This window comes from Trifolium pratense, linkage group LG3 (genome assembly GCF_020283565.1).
Source record: "Trifolium pratense cultivar HEN17-A07 linkage group LG3, ARS_RC_1.1, whole genome shotgun sequence".
Taxonomy (NCBI): Eukaryota; Viridiplantae; Streptophyta; class Magnoliopsida; order Fabales; family Fabaceae; genus Trifolium; species Trifolium pratense.
This window is the reverse complement of record NC_060061.1, coordinates 10,226,106-10,246,811: the sequence shown is the minus strand read 5'-3', so window position 1 is coordinate 10,246,811 and position 20,706 is coordinate 10,226,106. Positions and strand designations below refer to the sequence as shown.

General features: G+C 34.7%; 5 protein-coding genes across 7 annotated transcripts; 1 reads left to right on the top strand and 4 right to left on the bottom strand.

Moving 5' to 3' along the window:
* The first annotated feature begins 577 nt into the window (after positions 1 to 577).
* LOC123917860 (probable LRR receptor-like serine/threonine-protein kinase RFK1) lies at positions 578 to 7,390 on the top strand. 3 transcript variants are annotated; one of them, XM_045969735.1, is made up of 24 exons: positions 578 to 879; positions 1,068 to 1,242; positions 1,414 to 1,485; positions 1,593 to 1,661; positions 1,740 to 1,811; positions 1,985 to 2,056; positions 2,162 to 2,233; positions 2,315 to 2,386; positions 2,523 to 2,594; positions 2,694 to 2,765; positions 2,852 to 2,923; positions 3,019 to 3,087; positions 3,231 to 3,296; positions 3,495 to 3,557; positions 3,646 to 3,693; positions 3,792 to 3,835; positions 3,934 to 4,322; positions 4,396 to 4,594; positions 4,931 to 5,083; positions 5,362 to 5,480; positions 5,564 to 5,774; positions 6,052 to 6,286; positions 6,366 to 6,516; positions 6,610 to 7,390. In XM_045969735.1, exons 1-24 carry the CDS (start codon positions 783 to 785, stop codon positions 6,982 to 6,984), a joined length of 3,039 nt encoding a protein of 1,012 aa, XP_045825691.1. In that variant the 5' UTR covers positions 578 to 782; the 3' UTR covers positions 6,985 to 7,390. The 3 variants fall into 3 exon arrangements, with proteins under 3 accessions (XP_045825691.1, XP_045825692.1, XP_045825693.1); XM_045969737.1 differs by having other exon boundaries at positions 622 to 879; positions 1,068 to 1,234; XM_045969736.1 differs by lacking the exon at positions 4,931 to 5,083 and having other exon boundaries at positions 619 to 879.
* A 478-nt stretch (positions 7,391 to 7,868) lies between these two features.
* Positions 7,869 to 9,905, bottom strand: LOC123917859 (dynamin-related protein 4C-like). The gene has a single exon (XM_045969734.1). It carries the CDS (start codon positions 9,903 to 9,905, stop codon positions 7,869 to 7,871), a length of 2,037 nt encoding a protein of 678 aa, XP_045825690.1.
* A 1,008-nt stretch (positions 9,906 to 10,913) lies between these two features.
* Positions 10,914 to 13,123, bottom strand: LOC123917858 (dynamin-related protein 4C-like). Its single transcript, XM_045969733.1, has one exon. The coding sequence runs from the start codon at positions 13,121 to 13,123 to the stop codon at positions 11,060 to 11,062; it is 2,064 nt and encodes a 687-aa protein (XP_045825689.1). The 3' UTR covers positions 10,914 to 11,059.
* A 1,116-nt stretch (positions 13,124 to 14,239) lies between these two features.
* On the bottom strand, positions 14,240 to 15,322 carry LOC123914562 (putative dynamin-related protein 4A). The gene has a single exon (XM_045965763.1). It carries the CDS (start codon positions 15,320 to 15,322, stop codon positions 14,240 to 14,242), a length of 1,083 nt encoding a protein of 360 aa, XP_045821719.1.
* Positions 15,323 to 18,045: 2,723 nt separating this feature from the next.
* Positions 18,046 to 20,455, bottom strand: LOC123917856 (dynamin-related protein 4C-like). Its single transcript, XM_045969732.1, has one exon. It carries the CDS (start codon positions 20,407 to 20,409, stop codon positions 18,277 to 18,279), a length of 2,133 nt encoding a protein of 710 aa, XP_045825688.1. The 5' UTR covers positions 20,410 to 20,455; the 3' UTR covers positions 18,046 to 18,276.
* Between the last annotated feature and the right edge of the window lie 251 nt (positions 20,456 to 20,706).

Below are 20,706 nucleotides of genomic sequence, written 5' to 3'. Positions count from 1 at the left end.
ATTTTATAAGTGATTTTGACATCATACTTTCACTCAAAATCATAAGGCATTAGATTTATGCACGAGTCATCTCAAGTGTGTCTTTCTCTCTATGTCCATGATCCATCACCACTCGTATATTGCTCCTCCAACCCGGCTCTGATACCATTGTTGGGTCGTGAGGGGAAGTCTCACTAGATTAGATCAACACATTGGACATTAAACAACTTTAAGTGACATTGACACCACATTTTCACGCAAAACTTGAAGACATTAGATTTATGAATCCTCTTACTATAAAATGTTTAATCTCAACTTTTTCAATTAATGTGAAACTTAACTCACAGTTGATAAATCTCAATGTGGAATTTAAAAAATTGGATAGTTTAGATTTTTGTTTTAGAAAAAGGTATTTAAAAAATTATTGGAAAATTCCATTTTTATTAAAAAATTTAATAAATTGAAGTAAAGTAATATATTAACATAAAAAATGCAAAATGTAGAAGAGGTTGTGGTCCCAACTCGAAGATATAATTTATCTGTACTATACACAGTATGATGTATGATGTATCTATGTCTGTGTGCTTTGTTGTCCACCATTGAAATTTCAACGAAATAAAGTGAACATGCTGCCATAAATAATAAAGACTTCACCGTACAAAATAGACTCAATAGTACATGCATACTTTTTCTTTCCTCTCTATCATCTTCTTGTAGATTTTTTCATTCCATATCCAAAAATGAACAAGTTTTGAAGACAAAATTAGCAATTTAGTACTTTCTGTGTGCTGGTTTTGTCTTTGATGATGCTATCTAAGATCTTCTTTGCTTTCTCAATCATTGCATTCATCTGTTTCAATTCCTTGGATTATGCAGAATCTAAACTTCCTCAGCAAGAGAGTAAGAACCAAATCACTTTTCCATTTTCTTCTAAAGTTTTAGTATCATAAAAATAATTAAAAGCCTTTTTGTACTTTTTGTACCACTGTTAATGTTAATGTTTTCTACTTCAATAATTCAGTATATTTTATTTTCTTGCACTTATAACTTTAATTTTAATTATATTGTCTTAAAATGTTTATTTTTAGTTGATGCTCTTGAAGAAATCACTAGGACAATGGGTGCAACCTATTGGAAATTTGATGGTGATTCATGTGAAATTAAAATGATTGGTTTAACAAAAAATCCACCTGATGGATCTGAAAGCAATATTGACTGTGATTGCTATTCTGCAAATGACACCTTTTGTCACGTAGTAAGGATGTAAACATCTCTTTATCTTATCTCCTTCAAGTTATTTACACTTTGATATAATCTTTAATTTTCATATAATTCATAGGTATGAAAAACTATATATAGTTACATTCTTAATGTTAATAATAGTAGGTTGAGCTTAAGTTGTTTTCTTATGAAAAATGAATTTCCATTTTTTAGTATATTCAAGGGGCTAAACCTTCCCGGCACACTTCCGCCTCAATTGGTTAAGCTTCCGTATCTCAAAGTAATGTAAGAACTAGGAATACCTTACAGATGCTCTCTATTAGTAGTTTAATGTTAAAATTTAGTTTCTTTAATTGCATTGCTGATTGAAATGAAATGTGTTTTCATTGTAGTGATTTTGCTTTGAACTACCTAAATGGTACAATTCCGAAGGAATGGGCTTCAATTGAGCTAACTTCAATGTAAGTTCTTGTCAACCAATTGAAATTTTCATTCAGTTACTTGGCTGTTTTTTGGACTAAATACGACATATTATGCAGTTCACTACTTGTTAATCGTTTATCAGGGGAGATTCCTAGGGAGTTGGGAAATATTACCACTCTAACATACCTGTAAGTTTATAAATAGATTTTACTCATTATTTTTTTTTTCTTTTTTGAAGATTTATGTTGATCAAAGTTCAATACTCAATTGCGAAACTAAGTTTCTGTCATTGTGGTGATATGTATATTCCTATATGGTTCTGATCTGATTGAAGGTTTCTGTCATTGTGGTCTCATATCAGGAACCTTGAAGCAAACCAATTTGTCGGTCTTGTTCCCTCTGAACTTGGAAGTCTCTCTAACCTGCAGACTTTGTAAGAAAATGCGATCCAAGATTCATATGTTTTGTTGTTATAATATATTTGAAAGATTAAACAATGTGTATCTGATGAGTTTTATATGCAATACTATCTGTGCAGGATTCTATCATCCAATAAATTGTCTGGAAACTTACCAGTGACATTTGCTAAGTTACATAACTTGACAGATTTGTAAGTTCTGTTTAACTATTTTACTCAGAAAATAAATATTGACATTTTCCCTGATGAATATAAATTTTTTATGCATTGCAGTAGGATAAATGATAATAGTTTCAATGGAAAAATACCTAGCTTCATACCGAATTGGAAACAGCTTCAAAGACTGTGAGATTGCAATCACTCTTTTTTTCTTCATTTTTTTAACAAATCTTCAAATGTACTTGTAACTTTAGGAAATAGATAAGCCTACATTATGGTTATTTTAAGATATATATTCTCATTATAATGTATATCAATGAAGAGAAATGCATGCAAGTGGACTGGAGGGACCTATCCCGTCAACGATATCTCTTTTGACTAATTTATCTCAACTGTAAGTGAAAAGCCTACTAATCTTTATTAGTTTCTTTAATGTTCTTCACCTGGACCATCTTGTTTTATATATCGACTTTTGGTGGAAATTATGATACAGGAGGATTAGTGACATAAATGGTCCAAGTCAGGATTTTCCTATTTTAAGCAACATGTCAGGAATGATAAGATTGTATGTTCGGTTTTATGTTAAAAATCATTTTGGCACATTTTATTTTCAATTTTTTGATTCAAAGTAATTCAGGTTTTTTAATCTAGGATTTTGAGGAATTGCAATATTACTGGAAAGATTCCTAGCTATTTCTGGACAATGAAGAGTTTGGAAATGTTGTAAGTATAACATTTGAATTTATATGCCTAAGATTGTTTTTGAATTCTTGTCATTGGTGCAATCACAAATACCATTACATCTTTAACTTTTATAGGGATCTAAGTTTCAATAATTTGTTTGGGGAAATACCGGCGATGGTACATGTGGGACATCTGAGATTTCTGTAAGTGTACTTTCCCTATATAAGTAGATTGCGCATTCTGTTAAACAGAACCATGTATGCAGACATGTACCATGATGTTCCCTTTTGTCGCCTCAGAGTTGAAATGCTGTAATTGTAAACAATTTTCAATTGGTTCTTTTCAGATTCCTAACTGGCAACAAGCTAAGTGGTAATGTACCTGACTCAATCTTGATGGATGGAAGCAATGTGTACGTATTTTACCTCCGTCATTTCAACTTCGACATTGCAAAGTACTAGTATCATTTATTTTCACAAAGTTTTCTAGCTGATATCAAACTTTTATAAGTCTTCTAGCTTCAGTTCTTGTAAAATGGCAAGTTGGGTGGGTGGATTCAGCACTAAAATTTTGACTGCCGATAATATACTTTTCTAATATTTGGGTGCAGTGATCTTTCTTACAACAACTTTACATGGCAAGGACCTGGGAAACCTACATGTGGATTTTATCTGTAAGAACATAGTCTTTTGCAATAATTATTCCTAAGATTTGATGTTATTGTAGAACTGATTAATTTTTAACCTTGTTTACTTGATCAGGAATTTAAACCTAAACTTGTTCCGGAGCTCGTCAGGGACCAATGCATTGTAAAACCTTGTCTTTTTTCTTTCAATTATTTGAGTAAAAGTATGTTGGCAATTCGAGTTCTACTAATGATATGATTGTCTTTCTTGATTCTTGTCAGACAAGGGGTTCTTCCATGTTCAGAAACTTTAACCTGTCCTAGATGTAAGTATAAGTATATATTATTCTATCTTTCGAAATGTTTGCTAGTACTTTTCAAGTCCCAGATATATTTTTCTAACTTCATTTTTCTATCGTTGCAGATTCGAGTTGTTTGCATGTTAATTGTGGTGGAAACAATATACAGGTGAGGGAAAATGGTAAAAATATGCTCTATATTGGAGATGGAGATGTGACGGGGGGTGCTGCTAAATATTATACTGATTCTGAAAATCATTGGGGTTTTAGTAGCACCGGGGACTTCATGGATGACGGTGATTTTCAAAATACACGTTACTCCAGGTCTTTGTTATCATCAAGTATGCCAGAAATATATACAACAGCTCGTACTGCTCCCATTTCGCTTACTTATTTTCACTATTGCTTGGAAAATGGGAAATATACCGTTCATCTCCACTTTGCCGAAATACAATTTACAAATGATAAGACATATAGAAGTCTTGGGAAGCGCTTATTTGATATCTATGTTCAGGTATTAATCAAAATTAAGAAAATATAGTTTGTTGGCCAGTTCAGGATTTAACAAGAAAAAACTTCTGTTCCAGGGAACATTAGTTTGGAAGGATTTTAATATTGAAGATGAATCACACCTTGCTCAAAAACCGCGGATATTATCAACAAATAATGTCAATGTAACAGATGGTATTTTAGAGATTCGATTCTACTGGGCTGGCAAGGGGACTACAAGGATTCCTGTTTCTGGAGTTTATGGTCCCCTTATATCAGCTTTCTCGATTGTTTCGGGTGAGTCATATAATGCTTTAACTTGTGTATTGGCATATCAGTGTGGGGCAAATTTTTGCACACAATTGAATGCAATCTAATGGGTTAGAATGCCACTCATAATAAAGAAACAAAGAGAGAAACTCCGAAAACAACACAAAAGCCGGAGCTACCTAAGAATTCTATCTGTGTGACTTATATTACTTATGTGATGTGGCTAAGCAGAAACTTCCTTTTTTCTGCATTTGATCAAAATTTGATTTCAAAAAGTTGTGGTTCTGACTTAAATATTTTGTACCATTCTATTTGTATTTTTTTGTATAACCGGAGAATAGCTCCCTTGTGTTTTTCTTCCAGATTCTAAACCTTGTTCAGACCAAAAGAATAAAAGCCGTAAATTAGTCATTGGAGTAGGATTTGGAGTTACAGCAGTGTGCCTAGTCCTTATTGTGGTAGGCATTTTTTGGAGGAAAGGCTACATCAAAGGAATAAGTAGTAGAAGAGAAAAAAGTGAGTTTCTTGGATCCAATAGCCTTTCAAGGTGGATAGGAGATAATAATTTATATTATTTTCAACCGTATAAACATTTGTCTTCAGTTCATGCGTTTTATATTAACAAGCATTTCTATGTAAATTGGCACATAACAAATGTATGTACTTACATCAACCACTCTACAGTGCAAATATTTTGAGCATTTTGCTTTAAACTCAAGTCAACTATCTACATAGACTAAACCTGATTATTCCTCAGAAATACGTACTTATTATTTTTTATATTTATTGGATAGTTTTTAAAGGGCAAGATTTTCAAATGAGGACATTTACGTTAAAACAAATTAAAGCCGCCACAGATGGATTCAGTCCTGCTAATAAGGTCGGGGAAGGCGGTTTTGGTCCTGTCTACAAGGTATTACAGTGAAAATACTACCTTCTTCCAAACATAATAAGTTATGTTTGTCTCAAGCATGTAAAATAACAGCCGAATTGCAGGGCCAATTATCTGATGGTACATGGGTAGCAGTCAAACAGCTCTCCTCGAAGTCTCGGCAGGGAAACCGCGAATTTTTAAACGAGATAGGCATGATATCGTGTTTTCAACATCCTAATCTTGTTAAACTTCATGGGTGTTGCATTGAAGGGGATCAATTAATATTGGTGTATGAGTACATGGAAAATAATAGCCTGGCCCGTGCTTTATTCAGTGAGTTTATACTCAACAGTACAACTATTATAATTTATATCTGTCTTTTGCCTAGTTATTTTTTACATGTTCTGTATGGTACGACACTAAGTGGTATTCATGGGAAACAATTAAAAAATCTGGTTAATCTGAATGTGACTTATCAGAAATGTATCCTCTTCCAATTTTATGGTAACTTAATAAGGATCACATATTCACATTAGCCGCTGGGAAATAGAAATGTGTGACCACTACTTTATATTAATTCAAGCTTAACTTATTTTTGTACATTCTATAGGTTCAGAAAATCAGCTTAAACTCGATTGGCCATCAAGGCTTAGGATCTGCATTGGCATAGCAAAAGGTCTAGCATTTCTTCACGAAGAATCAAGACTCAAGGTCGTTCATCGAGATATCAAAGCTACTAATGTGTTACTGGATGGGAATTTGAACCCTAAAATATCTGATTTTGGGTTGGCTAGGCTTGATGAAGAGGAGAAGACCCATATAATCACTCGAGTTGCAGGCACAATGTCAGTTCTCTCTCCCTTGACAATGCAACCTGTAATGTTTTCTTGACTAAGAATCAAAATCTATGTTTTGCTTTTGCAGAGGATATATGGCACCGGAATATGCTTTATGGGGTTACTTGAGTTACAAGGCTGATGTTTACAGTTTTGGAGTTGTGGTCTTGGAAACTGTTAGTGGAAAGAGTAATAACAATTACATGCCAAGTGATAATTGTGTTTGCCTTCTAGATAAGGTATTCTGCTATTCAACTGCTTATCCATGCTTGGCATTTTAAGCCACCCTTTTTCATCGTGCAAAAGTATCATAACAAAAACGAAAATTGCAGGCATTATTTCTGGAACGGACTAAAAATGTTATGTCACTGGTTGATGAGAGGTTGGGATCAGAGATAAACACAACTGAAACAAAAAATCTAGTGAAAGTGGCTCTCTTGTGTACAAATCCGTCGCCGTCACTTAGGCCTGCAATGTCTGAGGTTGTAAACATGCTTGAAGGAAGAATCAGCATTCCAGATGTTATCCCCGAAGGTAATGCTTTCAGCGAAGATTTAAGGTTTAAAGCCATGAGGGACATTCATCAAAACAAGGAAGGTCACAGTGCAAGCAGCACAAGCCGAACGGACGGTTCAACAGGATTGCTTACATATAGCACTCCCTCAATACTTGGCAATGATACTCATGAGATATCCTCCGAACCATAATACAGCATAGTGAGTCTAATTATTTTAGGAATCCTAACCATTAAATGATCAATGTTTTGGCAGGTTGCAGATTTAGCTTCATTTTTAACACTTATGAGCTTACAACTAGACTCTAGTGTAAATTTCTAATTATATTTTGTAAATGTGCTCAGTCTAGACACAACCATTATACAAAAATACAATTTCAACATATTTGAATGGTCAATACAACTGTACAGGGGTACCTTTTTTTTTGTCTTGTAGGTATTTGAGAGGAGCTTAAGGACTCTGTTTGACTGTATAGTTTTGTAAAAACAATGTACAATGGGTCTCTCTCTTGTACTTTAGGGTAATTGCATATATAAATTTTGGGTAGAACATATCCTATTTATCTTTGCAATTTGAATAAACACACTGCTTGCTTTAAGTCGTATTAGTTCAAATTACAACATGTAATACCTGATTTAGATATGTTTTGCTATCAAGTTTACTAGCGACGAATCGAAAAGGTCTATATTGTTGGAACACGTTGAAGTAAAATGTCTGTTATTTGTGTTAGCCAAAATTAATAACTATAGACCTTTGGTATTATGTGAGGTTTAATCATTAAATTATGCATGCAAACATAACAATGAAATAACTGTTCAAGCATCGCCATGTTAACGCTAAGGGGGATAAATTAATGCAGAAATAAACCATGAAGAAAACAACACAATTGGAAGTAAGGATAATAATACCATGCATTAAGGAAAGGAAATTTTTTCTCACAAAAAGCATAAACAAAATCTCAAAGAAACAAAAACCATTGATCCTGGATACTACTAGTAGAAATTCCAGAGTTATTCTTAAACAAAAACCTTCATAAAAGCACCAGCAACTAAGATCAGAAACCTTGAGCAAAACTTCTAATCATAGATCCCAATCCTATCCATAATTCTAGCAACTGTCTCCTTACTTTCCCTAAGAACTTTGACACTTCTGCTCAGCTTCTCCCTCTTGCCAGATATAGATGGAGACTCTTCAAGCAGCCTCTCTATCCCACCACCACCTGGAGACAAAAGATCATTACAAATCTCCTTCTGTAAATCAATGTTAATCAGTTCATTGATGCTTAACATCAAATGCAGAGCAATGCTGTCTATGAGTCTCCTCAAAACAATCTTCCAGTATGCAATCATCCTAGCCTTCAGGTCAAAGGCTTGACTTAGCACATGAGGATAATTCCTCAGGTTCATAACATCAATTTCCCCAACCCCTTCAAGCTTCACATGAGTTGGCTTTGGTTCATCGGTTCTCAAAACTTCTTTCAAAAATGTTTCTTGTTGAGCTATCAGCCTATTATACTCAAGCAAGTACTCAGGATTACATGTGTAATCTGTCAGCTTTTCCATTTCTACAGCTTCCAAGACATGTTGAACAGAATTCTTCTTCTTCTTAGCAATCAGCTTCTCACCTGCTCTGCGAGTGGAAACCTGTAGCTGATAATAGTTTGATGAATGATGATTTAAAACTGAAATCACAACAGATTCAAGATAGTCCCAGACATTGTCAACAAAATTAACTGGCATATAAGAAATGCCCTTAACCTTTCTCTGCAGTAATGTCAAAAAAGCAGTTCTTGGCATGAAATTTGGAAGACCAATCCACTTGGCCTCTTCCAACACCTTGATCTCTTCCATCAGAAAATTCTTTTTAGCATCACTTTCATCACAGTTTTCAAGATCACTTGCATATAAATTTAGCATTTCAACTAATCGAGCAGTGCAATGCATGTGTTTGTCTTCAGGGTACTCATCAAAATCTCCAGTGAGAAGAATCTTTTTTAGAGAATCTCTAGACAACCCAAGGATATGCATGAAAGCAGTCATAGCATCAGCAACTGAAGATAAATTAGCCGGCAAATTCTCTAACTCATTCGCATTAGAAGCAAGTTTCTCATTAATCTTCTTTATAATCTCCGGCAGAGTTTTGGAAATTATCATAGCTTGAACCTGAACCAGCTTTTGAGCAAGAACAGGAATACCAACAATAGACTTATCTATTTTGGAAAGAAGTGAATGAGACTCAAACAGCTTTTGTTCCTCCAATCTAGCTTCTTCATAAGACTCGTCTCCAATTCGATTTCGCACACAGACATAACCTAGACCGATGTTAACATCATCTGCAGTAACCTTCTCCAACAAGCCTTCAGGTGATTTATCAGCCTTTGTTACAACAGCCAAAGTCCTCAAACCAGTTTTATCAACAGTTTGAGACATCCTAATAGACTCACAAGTAGTAAAATCGACCGTAGCAGAAAGAACATTCAAGATAATACTTTCTTCAGGAGTTATATACTCCATAATTATATCCTTAATCTGATCATAAATATTATCAGGTTGACCATGAACAGGAACACGAGTAATACCTGGAAGATCAACCATAGTAAGATCAGGTACACCATTCTTCTTCACAACCAAAGTCAAAGGTGTGTTGGAAATCCCTTTAGCAGAGCCAGCAATCTCTTCTGTTGCTATGTTTATTGCATCAGAAACATGAGCTTCATCTGTAAAAACTGTTTTTCCATTGAACTCTAGCAAGAGTTCTGGTTGAGGAAGTGGATGATTCTGCAGCCTCATCACCAATGGTACCCTTGTGCAGATTCCTTGTCCTCGCGGCAAGCTGATACCAGCTAGAGATTCAAGAACACTAGATTTCCCTGATGATTGGTCACCAACAACAACAATTGTTGGAAGCTGAATTCCTTCTTTTGCAATGTTCAGACGCCTGAGATTTTCTAGTGCATCAAGAACTGGACGAATTTTCTCATTATATGATGATATGATTGGTGCAACAGAAAGGGGTTGAGCTTGTTCAACATGGACTAACGAAAGTGATGATTCATCGCGCTGGTTATTATTGACAGTAGCTTTTGTAGCAGTTCTCTTTGAAGTCAGAACCATTTTGAGGACACAAAACAAGTTATGATAATGATAGAAGAAAGTGAATACACAAAGCTTTTGGTGAGGTTTATAAGATGAATGAGTTGAGGTTTAGCTGAAAGGCATATTTATAGAATCTAATTAAGAGGAAAATGAAATGAAGAGAAAGAGAAACGTTTGGTATCTTGCAGTTAATGGAGTTTAGTTGAAGTTTACAGGGGAATTGGACTAGTTACTGCAGTTTTGCAGTTACTATAGGAGGGTCTTCAATGTTCGAGCAATTGAAAGGTTCCTCCATAAATGCATGCATGATAGTAGTGGACTAGTGGTAATTACTCTATGATCCTACAATTCCAATGCAGTGCATATGCAATAATAATTAAATTTACATTTACAGTAGTATAGTACTGTATTACATGGTTTATTAATAATTAATTATTATGTTCTGTCAACAAAATTAGTAGCACTTTTTATTCATCTGTGCAATCAACACACTGCATTTGTAATTTTCCCTTGTTACGGAAGCCACCAGGATGATTGTTGAGTGTTGCTCCGGAAAATGAGACGGATGGATGTTTGCCACCGGGATGGGCAGACCCTGTCATTCTATGTTTAGTTCCAAAATATATTTTCTTTAATTTGGATCATCCCTAATTACCGCCATGCATGCATTTGGACCAAGTAGGTGGCCTATGCATATATGCTGCCATCTAAATTTATAACGCAACATAATCCCTAAAATGAATATATTTGAATTAATTGTTAGTTCATAGTATATTATTTTTGCTCCACGGACTATAAATTTCAAATACCTCCAATGGTTCAAGAATAATATCAGTGTTTTGTAACTATATAAGTTTACATTGAACTTGAAAAGCTTTTATCGCAATTGAGATGATTAGTGGTAAGGGTTTGAATTTTTGTGCATATAGTCCAAAAGAGTAGTACAAGATAGAAAGTAAAGACAATAAAAGCGTAGTACTTAGATCAAAAACAGCAACCAACCACTGAAGTTTTACAAACAAAAAACATAGGACTTGCATACTAGTTAAAGTTCTCCAACAGATAAACAAAAAGGGCCTGATAAAGACCACATGCATCATAATCAAAACAAACAAAAATTAAAGACAATTTCAAAATGAACTCCAATTCTTAAGAAACACTAGGAAATGCTTTCAGTTATCACCATAAACATGATAAACTCCAATCCTGTGCATAATGTTAGCAACTGTTTCCTTGCTTTCCCTCAGCACTTTAACACTCCTGCTCAACTTTTCTCTCTTACCTGATATTGAAGGAGACTCTTCAAGAAGACTCTCAACACCACCACCTGTTGAGGATAACATTTCCTTGCATATGTCCTTCTGCAAATCAACATCCACAAGTTCATTGATGCTTAGCATCAAATGCAAAGCAATAACATCAATGAGCCTCCTCACCACAATTTTCCAATAGGAAATCAATCTCGCCGTCAAGTCAAAGGCCTGACTCAACAAATTCGGATAGTTTAGCAGATGATTAACTTCAATGTCTCCAACCCCTTCAAGCTTCACAGTACTTGTCTGTCGATTAACATTCAACACCTCTTTCAAAAACGCTTCTTGATGAGACACCAGCTTGTAGTACTCCTGCAAGTACTCTGGATTACAAGTGTAGTCCGTGTGCTTTTCCATTTCAACAGCTTGAATCACGTGTTGAATGGAATTCTTCTTCTTCTTAGCAATAAGATTCTCAGCTGCTCGACGAGTAGAGACCTGTAACTGATAATAGTTTTCAGAGTGGCGCTTCAAAACCGTAGTAATGATAGTTTCCAAATAGTTCCAAACATCGTCAACAAAATTAACTGGCATATGAGAAACACCTCTTACTTTTCTCTGAAGTAAGGTCAGAAAAACAGTTCTTGGCATGAAATTTGGCAGACCAATAATCTTGGCTTCCTCAAGAACTTTGATCTCATCCATAAGGAAATCCTTGGTTCCAATACTCTCAGCAGAGTTTTTAAGATCACTTGCAAAAGAATTCAACATTTCAACTAACCTAGCCGTGCAATGCATTTGCTTTCCATCAGGATACTCTTCAAAATCTCCCATCAGAAGAATCTTTCTCAGAGTATCTCTTGACAGAGAAACAATATGCATAAAAGCAGACATAGCATCAGCAAATGAAGACAAATTGGCAGGTAAATTTTCCAACTCGTGTAAACTATTGTTAAGCTTCTCGTTAATTTTCTTTACGAGCTCAGGCAAAGTTTTTGATATAATCATGGCTTGCACATGAACAAGCTTTTCTGCCAAAACAGGAATTCCCACAATAGATTTATCTATTCTGGAAAGAAGAGTATGAGACTCAAATAGTTTCTGCTCTTCATTTCTAGCCTCTTCATAAGACTCTTCACCAATTCGGTTCCTTACACAAACATAACCAAGACCTATATTCACATCATCAGCAGTAACCTTTTCCAACAAACCTTCAGGAGATTTATCAGCCTTTGTAACAACTGCTAAAGTCCTCAAACCAGTTTTATCAACAGACTGTGACATCCTAATGGACTCACAGGTAGTAAAATCAACAGTAGCAGTAAGAACATTCAAGATAATACTTTCTTCTGGAGTTATATACTCCATGATAATATCCTTAATCTGATCATATATATTATCAGGTTGACCATGAACAGGAACACGAGTAATACCTGGAAGATCAACCATAGTAAGATCCGGTACACCGTTCTTCTTCACAATCAAAGTTAAAGGGGTGTTGCAAATCCCTTTGGCAGTTCCAGCAAGCTCTTCAGTAGCTGTGTTGATTTCATCAGAAACATTTTTCTCATCAGTTGAAACATGCTTGCCATTATACTCCAAAACAAGCTCCGGATTTGGAAGTGGATGATTCTGGAGGCGCATAACCAAGGGTACCCTAGTGCAGATGCCTTGTCCACGTGGCAGACTGATACCAGCTAAAGATTCAAGAACACTGGATTTGCCAGATGATTGATCTCCAACAACAACAATGGTTGGTAGCTGTATTCCTTCTTTAGCAATGTTCAGACGCCTTAGATTTTCTAAGGCGTCAAGAACTGGACGAATTTTCTCATTGTATGAAGATACAATAGGTGCAAGTGCAACAGAAAGAGGTTGATCAACATCAACATCAACATGGACCAATGCAAGTGACGATGATGATTCATCATGTTTGTTAACAGTAGTAGCCTTTGTGGAACTCTTTTTCTTTCCAGAAGTCATTTTTAGTACAACTGAGAACTAGTGAAGTGAGATTGTAATGAATGGAGGTTTAGCTTAAATGCATATATTTATATAGAAGAGAACCTAAAGAGAAAAGTATTGCATAAAGCTTGTTAATTATGGTGGTGCCTATTTTAGTAAGTAACTGCTATGGCAGTTATTAGAAGTTACTATAATTATGGTGTGTGTGGGGTAGTTACTCCGTATTGTTTACCAGCAGATGCTCAAAGCCTCAAACACACGTTTTTGGCCACACTCTTTTTAATTGGCCCACGTAATCTAGATTTTAAACAATTTTATTGGCTACCAAATCAATTTTTCATGTTCTAAATTATAAGGAGAAATTACAAAAAAATTATCATTTTTTAGATTTAATTTTACTTATTCTCATAAAATTAAATTCTAAAATTAAATGTAAATTGCATTTAACTTTTTTTCTCTCTTATTTTTTTCATAATTAATAACTAATAAAAATTATTTTCACATCTTCAAAGACAACACTAAAAATCATATTTTAAATTATCGATTTTTCTTTTCTTAATAAATGTGATTTTTGACGACAAATGCATATATTGTATTACTTTCTTATATAATGCACTTTACTATTTGTTCACTTTTTTCCGTCTAATTATTTTAATTTCTTATTTTTTTGTCAAGTAGTTTAATGGTTAGAATTTCATCTTTAAAATAATTACTTGAAATATTCAAAATTCGAACTCCCACGTCTGCATATAAAAATACAATGTTCCTATTAAATAAATCATTTTTACCGGAACAATTTCAATTTGTTCCTATTATAATTTATGTTTCTCATACAAAACCAACTAGTATAATTCTTAATTTTTGTGAAATTATGAAAGTGACTTACTGACATTATTTTATTTATATATTTGACAAGATTTTACATTTTTATAGTTAGGTAGTTTACTGACAAAGCTTTAATTCATTGTTATTTTTACTCCAACAAACTACAAATTTCACATTCATCCAATGATTTAAGAATTATAAGCCAACATTGGACTTGAAAAGACCATGGTTTCTTTAACAAAATTTGGAGTAGTGAGCATAGAAAAATTTGGTAATGCAATAGCAGAGTTATATTCTAAAATACTAAGCTCATTTCTTGCTTCCCTTCTTCAAGGATGGAGTAACAAAGTCCTTAAGGTGGTTAGGCAGCTTAGTGTTTCTTTTGGGCCTTATATTTGCAATGGGCACATCCTCTTCTTCAGCTAGCTCATCCACTTCCTCTATGCCTTCATCAACTGCAAAGTCCACATCATCTTCATTCATGACAGAATTCATCTTAGCTTGAACTTCTACAAGCTTCTGAATCAAGACAGGAATACCAACAATGGATTTGTCGATCTTAGAAAGAAGTGAATGAGACTCAAATAGCTTCTGTTCTTCCAATCTTGCTTCTTCAAAAGACTCATCTCCAATTCGGTTTCGTATACAGACATAACCTAGACTGATGTTAATATCATCAGCAGTAACCTTCTCCAACAATCCTTCAGGTGATTTATCAGCCTTTGTGACAACAGCAAGTGTCCTCGAACCAGTTTTATCAACATTTTGAGACATCCTAATAGACTCACAAGTAGTAAAATCGACAGTAGCAGGAAGAACATTCAAGATAATGCTTTCTTCTGGAGTTATATACTCCAGAATTATATCCTTAATCTGATCATAAATATTATCAGGTTGTCCCTTAACAGGAACACGAGTTATACCTGGAAGATCAACTATAGTAAGATCAGGCACACCATTTTTCTTCACAACCAATGTCAAAGGTGTGTTGGAAATCCCTTTGGCAGAACCAGCAATCTCTTCAATAGCTATGTTTATTGCATCTGAAACATGTGTCTCATCTGTAAAAACTGTTTTTCCATTGAACTCTAGCAAGAGTTCTGGATGAGGAAGTGGAAGTGGATGATTCTGTAGCCTCATTACCAGTGGTACTCTTGTGCAAATTCCTTGGCCTCGTGGTAAGCTGATACCAGATAGAGATTCAAGAATACTAGATTTTCCAGATGACTGATCGCCGACAACAACAATGGTTGGAAGCTGTATTCCTTCTTCTTTGGTAATGTTGAGGCGCCTTAGAGCTTTTTCAACATGGACTAGTGAAAGTGATGATTCATCGCGTTGGTTTTTAGTGACAGTAGCTTTTTTAGTAGTTCTCTTTGAAGTAAGAACCATTTTGATTTTGAGGACACAATACAAGTTATGAAAATGAATACACAAAGCCTTTGGCGAAGTTTATAAGATGATTATGGAGGTTTGGCTGAAATGCATATTTATAGAGTCTAAATTAAGGGGAAAATGAAATGAAGGGAGATAGAATTATAGAAACGTTTGGTATCTATCAGTTAATGGAGTTTAGTTGAGGTTTACAGGGGAATTGGACAAGTTATTGCAGTTTGGCAGTTCCTAGGAGGGTATTCAATGTTTGAGCAATTGAAAGGTTCTTTCCAAATGCATGCATGATAGTAGTGGTAATTCCTTTATGATCCTGCAATTCGAATGCAATGCAATATGCAATAATTAAATTTAGGCAAAAAGTCCTCTATCTTATTTATTTGTAACACTTTGATCATTTATCTTTTATTTGTAATATAGGTCCTTTATCTTATATACTTGTAACATTTCAGTCATTTTTCTCATTTTTTATTAAAAAAATACTGATGTGGCTTGCCACATCATATAATTTTATTTTTTAATATTTTATTTTTTAAAATATATTTTTATTAAAAAAATAAATATGTTCAGGACTAGACCTAAGACCTACGAGGCGCGGACACTCTTCAGATTAGACATGTCTCGTGTCGGACGCGTGTTGGTGTATGTGGTCTATAATATAGACTACATACATCTATTTTTTAATGTACCAAAAAATTCAAATTTTCTTATAAATGTGTCCGGAGGGAATATTAATCAAAAGAAGCTGAACCTATGCAGCATTACAATCAAGGGGAAACAGAATTTGAGAGCCCTATTAGGCTATGAGCAACAGAATTTAAAGAACGGTTAACAAACATAACGGATACTCTAACTAATAACTAGTAACATTAACATTTGACATCACCCCCAAGTTTTAACATCACCCCCAAGGGTGGGTGGGGTAGCTCAGTTGGCACTTGCTGACTGAGCGGGTGTAGGCTGTTGGTCAGGGGTTCGATCCTTGGCATCAGCAATTGTAGTATTTTCTTTGTAAATAAGTTGGTGGTACTTATAAATCATCAACTTTTAACAAAAAAAAAAAAAAAAACATTAACATTTGACATCACCCCCAAGTTTTAACATCCTTAATGATGCCACAAAATTACTAGAATCAATGCAAACAGAACCATGTTGCTCTCGCTATCTCGCATTGTAGGAAAAAGTTGTCAACAGTTTCAGGATGCAAATAACAGAAGGGGCAGTTTCCTTGTGGGGAGCATATTTTTTCCTAATCACCACAAGGAATTGCGCCCTTGGAAGCACATTCGCTTCCACATGCTGCTATTGTGACTATTAGAGAACTTAGGGTTTTTTTCTAGTTTCCAAATCCTGAAGGAGGCGATACGACATAGTAATCTCCGTTTCTTTCCCAATGTCACAACGACTTGTCATCAAGTAGTCTTTGGGAATTGGAGATGCCTAGGGGTGCTCAAATCCAAACCAATCCAAATAAAAACCGAAAACCGATCCAAAAAAACCGAAAATCGCAAAAAACCGAAGTTTTTTGGATGTGTTTGAATGTTCTTTTGTGAAAACCGCTGGATCGGATCGGATTTCGGATTGATTTCTTAAAACCGATCCAAACCGAACCAAACTGCATACATATTTTTTAATATTTATTTATCTTTTTATTAGTATAAATATATGTATTGCATTAACCTTTTTTTTTTCATTTTAAATTTTGTTAATACTATATGTTAGTTTAATTTAATCTATTTTAAATTTTGATAATACTATATATTAGTTTAATTTAATATATTTTTTTTACTTTTTATATGTTTCGAATATAATTGGTAATTGTCATTCCAAAATATTAATTTCAATATATTATATGTTATATTTTACATCAAACTTAATATTTATTTTGTCAAAAATGTCAAACTATTATTTTGTAGCGTTTTTTATAATATTTATATTTATTATAAAAAATTACAATTTATAATTTGGATATCAAAAAACCGATCCAAATTAAATCGCATAATATTGGATCGGATTGGATCGGATTTTTTTTATTTGTCATCCAAAACCGAACCAAACCGCAAATGAATTTATTTTTGGATCGGATGAGTTTTTGCCTCAAAACCGATCCAAACCAAACCGCGAGCACCCCGATGCCAAGAATTTGGTTTGCCTCATGGATGTATGAAAGAGGGATCTAGGCTGAGGCCGAGGCTGAGAGATTTTTATAAGGGCTTTGAGCTCTAAATTCACTTTGGTTAGGTAGCCATTAGTCATGCCAAATTTTGATTTGTTCCCCATTGCTAACTCTCCATCTTGTGCCCTTTTCAATAACTTCTTTAGAATTAACATACTCGATCAAGCATAACTTGGTTGGTACCAGCTTAAGGAACTCCTAAGATGAATATCTATTTTTGAACACACTCTCCATTAAAGAGTCTTTGCCATTCAAGAGTTTTCAATGGTGTCTACCACAAAGAGCTTTGTTGAAATCACTAATACCTCGAAACTGTGTTTAAACTACACTGATCAATCAGAACTGTCTTGCTTACTGTGTATAACTGCGCAGTGATCCTTAAATTTCACCAATGCACATATCCTCATATTAAGTTTCATTGAGCTGAACGGGTTATTATATCTAGTTGTTAAGCTAACACTGGGGGTGCTATGTGCATATATAAAGAGTAACATATAATTAATGGAGAAATAAAAATAAGTCAAAAACAGTAGTACAAATTGGAAAGTAACAACAATAAAACCATACATTAAGGTAATTCAACTTAATTTGACCACAAGAAGCAACAAGACAAGATAAAGTTGAACAAACTAAAAACATAAGACCTTAATACTAATAAAACTTCCAACAGATAAACATAAAGACAGGACAAAGGCCACACTTGCATGATAGATCCAAACAAACAAAAAACAATGACAGAATTAAGACTACAATTGTTAGGAAACACTGAGCAATGCTACTAGTTATCGCCATAGACACCAATCCGGTCGATAATGTTAGCAACCATTTCCTTGCTTTCCTTCAGGACTTTCACACTCCTGCTTAGTTTTTCTCTCTTCCCAGATATCGAAGGAGACTCTTCAAGAAGCCTCTCAACCCCACCACCAGCTGAAGATAACAATCCATTGCATAGCTCCTTCTGAAAATCAACATTTACAAGTTCATTGATGCTTAACATCAAATGTAAAGCAATAACATCAACAAGCCTCCTTAGAACAATCTTCCAATAAGCAATCAATCTGGCCTTCAAATCATATGCTTGAGTTAACACTTGGTGGGGATAGTACTTCAACTGAGCAACTTCAATCGGACCGTACCCTTCAAGGTTCACAGTACTTGTATATAGATTAACACTTGAAACTTCATTCAAAAACGCTACTCGATGAGACACGATTTTGTTATACTCCTCCAAGTACTCAGGATTACAGGTGTAATCTGTCAGCTTCTCCATTTCAACAGCTTGCAGCACATGTTGAATGCAATTCTTCTTCTTCTTAGCAATAAGATGCTCCGCAGCTCTCCTAATCGAAACCTGAAGTTGATAATAGTTTGCAGAGTGCCGATTCAACACTGTAGTTACAACATTTTGCAGATAGTCCCACACACTGTCAACAAAATCAATTGGCATATGAGAAATGCCTCTAACCTTTCTTTGAAGCAGTGTCTGAAAAGCAGTTCTTGGCATGAAATTTGGAAGACCAATAAACTTTGCTTCCTCAAGAACATTGATCTCCTCCATAAGGAAATCCTTGGTTGCGTTGCTCTCAGCACAGTTGTTAAGTTCACTAGCATAGGAATTCAGCATATCCACTAAACGAGCCGTGCAATGCATTTGCTTTTCTTCAGGGTATTCTTCAAATTCTCCTATCAAAAGAATCTTTCTCAGAGAATCTCTAGAGAAAGAAATAATTTGGAGAAATGCAGACATTGCATCAGCCAAAGAAGACAAATTAGCAGGCAAAATCTCCAACTCATGTAAGCTATTAGCAAGCTTTTCATTAATTTTTTTAATGATTTCGGGTAAAGTTTTGGATATACTCATAGCTTGTACATGAACAAGCTTCTGAGCCAAGACAGGAATACCAACAATGGATTTGTCAATCTTAGAAAGAAGTGAGTGAAACTCAAACAGATTTTGTTCTTCATTTCTGGCTTCTTCATAAGTCTCCTCTCCAATTCGATTCCTAACGCAAACATAACCAAGACCTATGTTAACATCATCAGCAGTCACCTTCTCCAACAAACCTTCAGGAGATTTATCAGCTTTTGTGACAACAGCTAAAGTCCTCAAACCAGTTTTATCAACAGATTGTGACATTCTAATGGACTCACAGGTGGTAAAATCAACACTAGCAGAAAGAACATTCAAGATAATGCTCTCTTCTGGAGTTATATACTCCATAATGATATCCTTAATCTGGTCATAGATATTATCTGGTTGTCCGTGAACAGGAACACGAGTAATACCTGGAAGATCAACCATAGTCAAATCAGGAACACCATTCTTCTTCACAATCAAAGTTAAAGGGTTGTTTGAAATCCCTTTGGCAGTTCCAGCAAGCTCTTCAGTAGCGTTGTTGATTGCATCAGAGACATTTTCCTCATCAGTTGCAACATGGTTGCCATTATACTCCAATACAAGCTCTGGCTGTGGAAGTGGATGGTTTTGGAGCCTCATTACCAAGGGTACCCTAGTACAGATACCTTGTCCACGTGGCAAGCTGATGCCAGCTAAAGATTCAAGGACACTTGACTTGCCAGAAGATTGATCTCCAACAACAACAATGGTTGGAAGTTGAATACCCTCTTTAGCAATGTTAAGGCGCCTTAGATTTTCAAGAGCATCTAGAACAGGACGTATCTTCTCATTATAAGAAGATACAATGGGTGCAACAGAAAGAGGTTGAGGTTGATCAACATCAACATGGACCAATGCAAGTGATGATGATGATGATTCATGTTTGTTAACAGTAGTAGTCATTTTGAGTACAAGTGAGCTAGTGAAGTGAGATTGTAATGTTGTAATGTAAAGAGAAAATACAAGAGCTTTTGATGAGTTTGTGATGAATGGATGGATGGAGGTTAAATGCATATATTTAAAGAGGAAAATACTGCAAATGAAAGGATAGAGAGGGTTGTTTTGTAACTTGCACAGAGCTTTTCAGGGGAACTTATTACAGTATTTTCGGTTTTTTTTTTTAAAATAAAAAATCCACTTTTGTAAAATAAATTACATAACTACACATTTTTATATATATATATATATATATATATATATATATATACACACGTAAGATGATTATACTTGAATGGAAGATAAACGGACAATAAGCTGCGCCGCTACATCCTTTTAAAATCAATATATACCAAACTATCCTACTACTTTATA

Bases quoted from the DNA above. Each gene is read 5' to 3' on its own strand.
- LOC123917860 (XM_045969735.1), top strand. From the start codon at position 783: ATGATGCTATCTAAGATCTTCTTTGCTTTCTCAATCATTGCATTCATC. The intron at 3,297-3,494 runs GTACGTATTTTA...ATTTGGGTGCAG, and splicing joins TTGATGGATGGAAGCAATGT to TGATCTTTCTTACAACAACT. The intron at 6,287-6,365 runs GTCAGTTCTCTC...TTGCTTTTGCAG, and splicing joins ACTCGAGTTGCAGGCACAAT to AGGATATATGGCACCGGAAT.
- LOC123917859 (XM_045969734.1), bottom strand. From the start codon at position 9,905: ATGGTTCTGACTTCAAAGAGAACTGCTACAAAAGCTACTGTCAATAAT.
- LOC123917858 (XM_045969733.1), bottom strand. From the start codon at position 13,123: ATGACTTCTGGAAAGAAAAAGAGTTCCACAAAGGCTACTACTGTTAAC.
- LOC123914562 (XM_045965763.1), bottom strand. From the start codon at position 15,322: ATGGTTCTTACTTCAAAGAGAACTACTAAAAAAGCTACTGTCACTAAA.
- LOC123917856 (XM_045969732.1), bottom strand. From the start codon at position 20,409: ATGCATTTAACCTCCATCCATCCATTCATCACAAACTCATCAAAAGCT.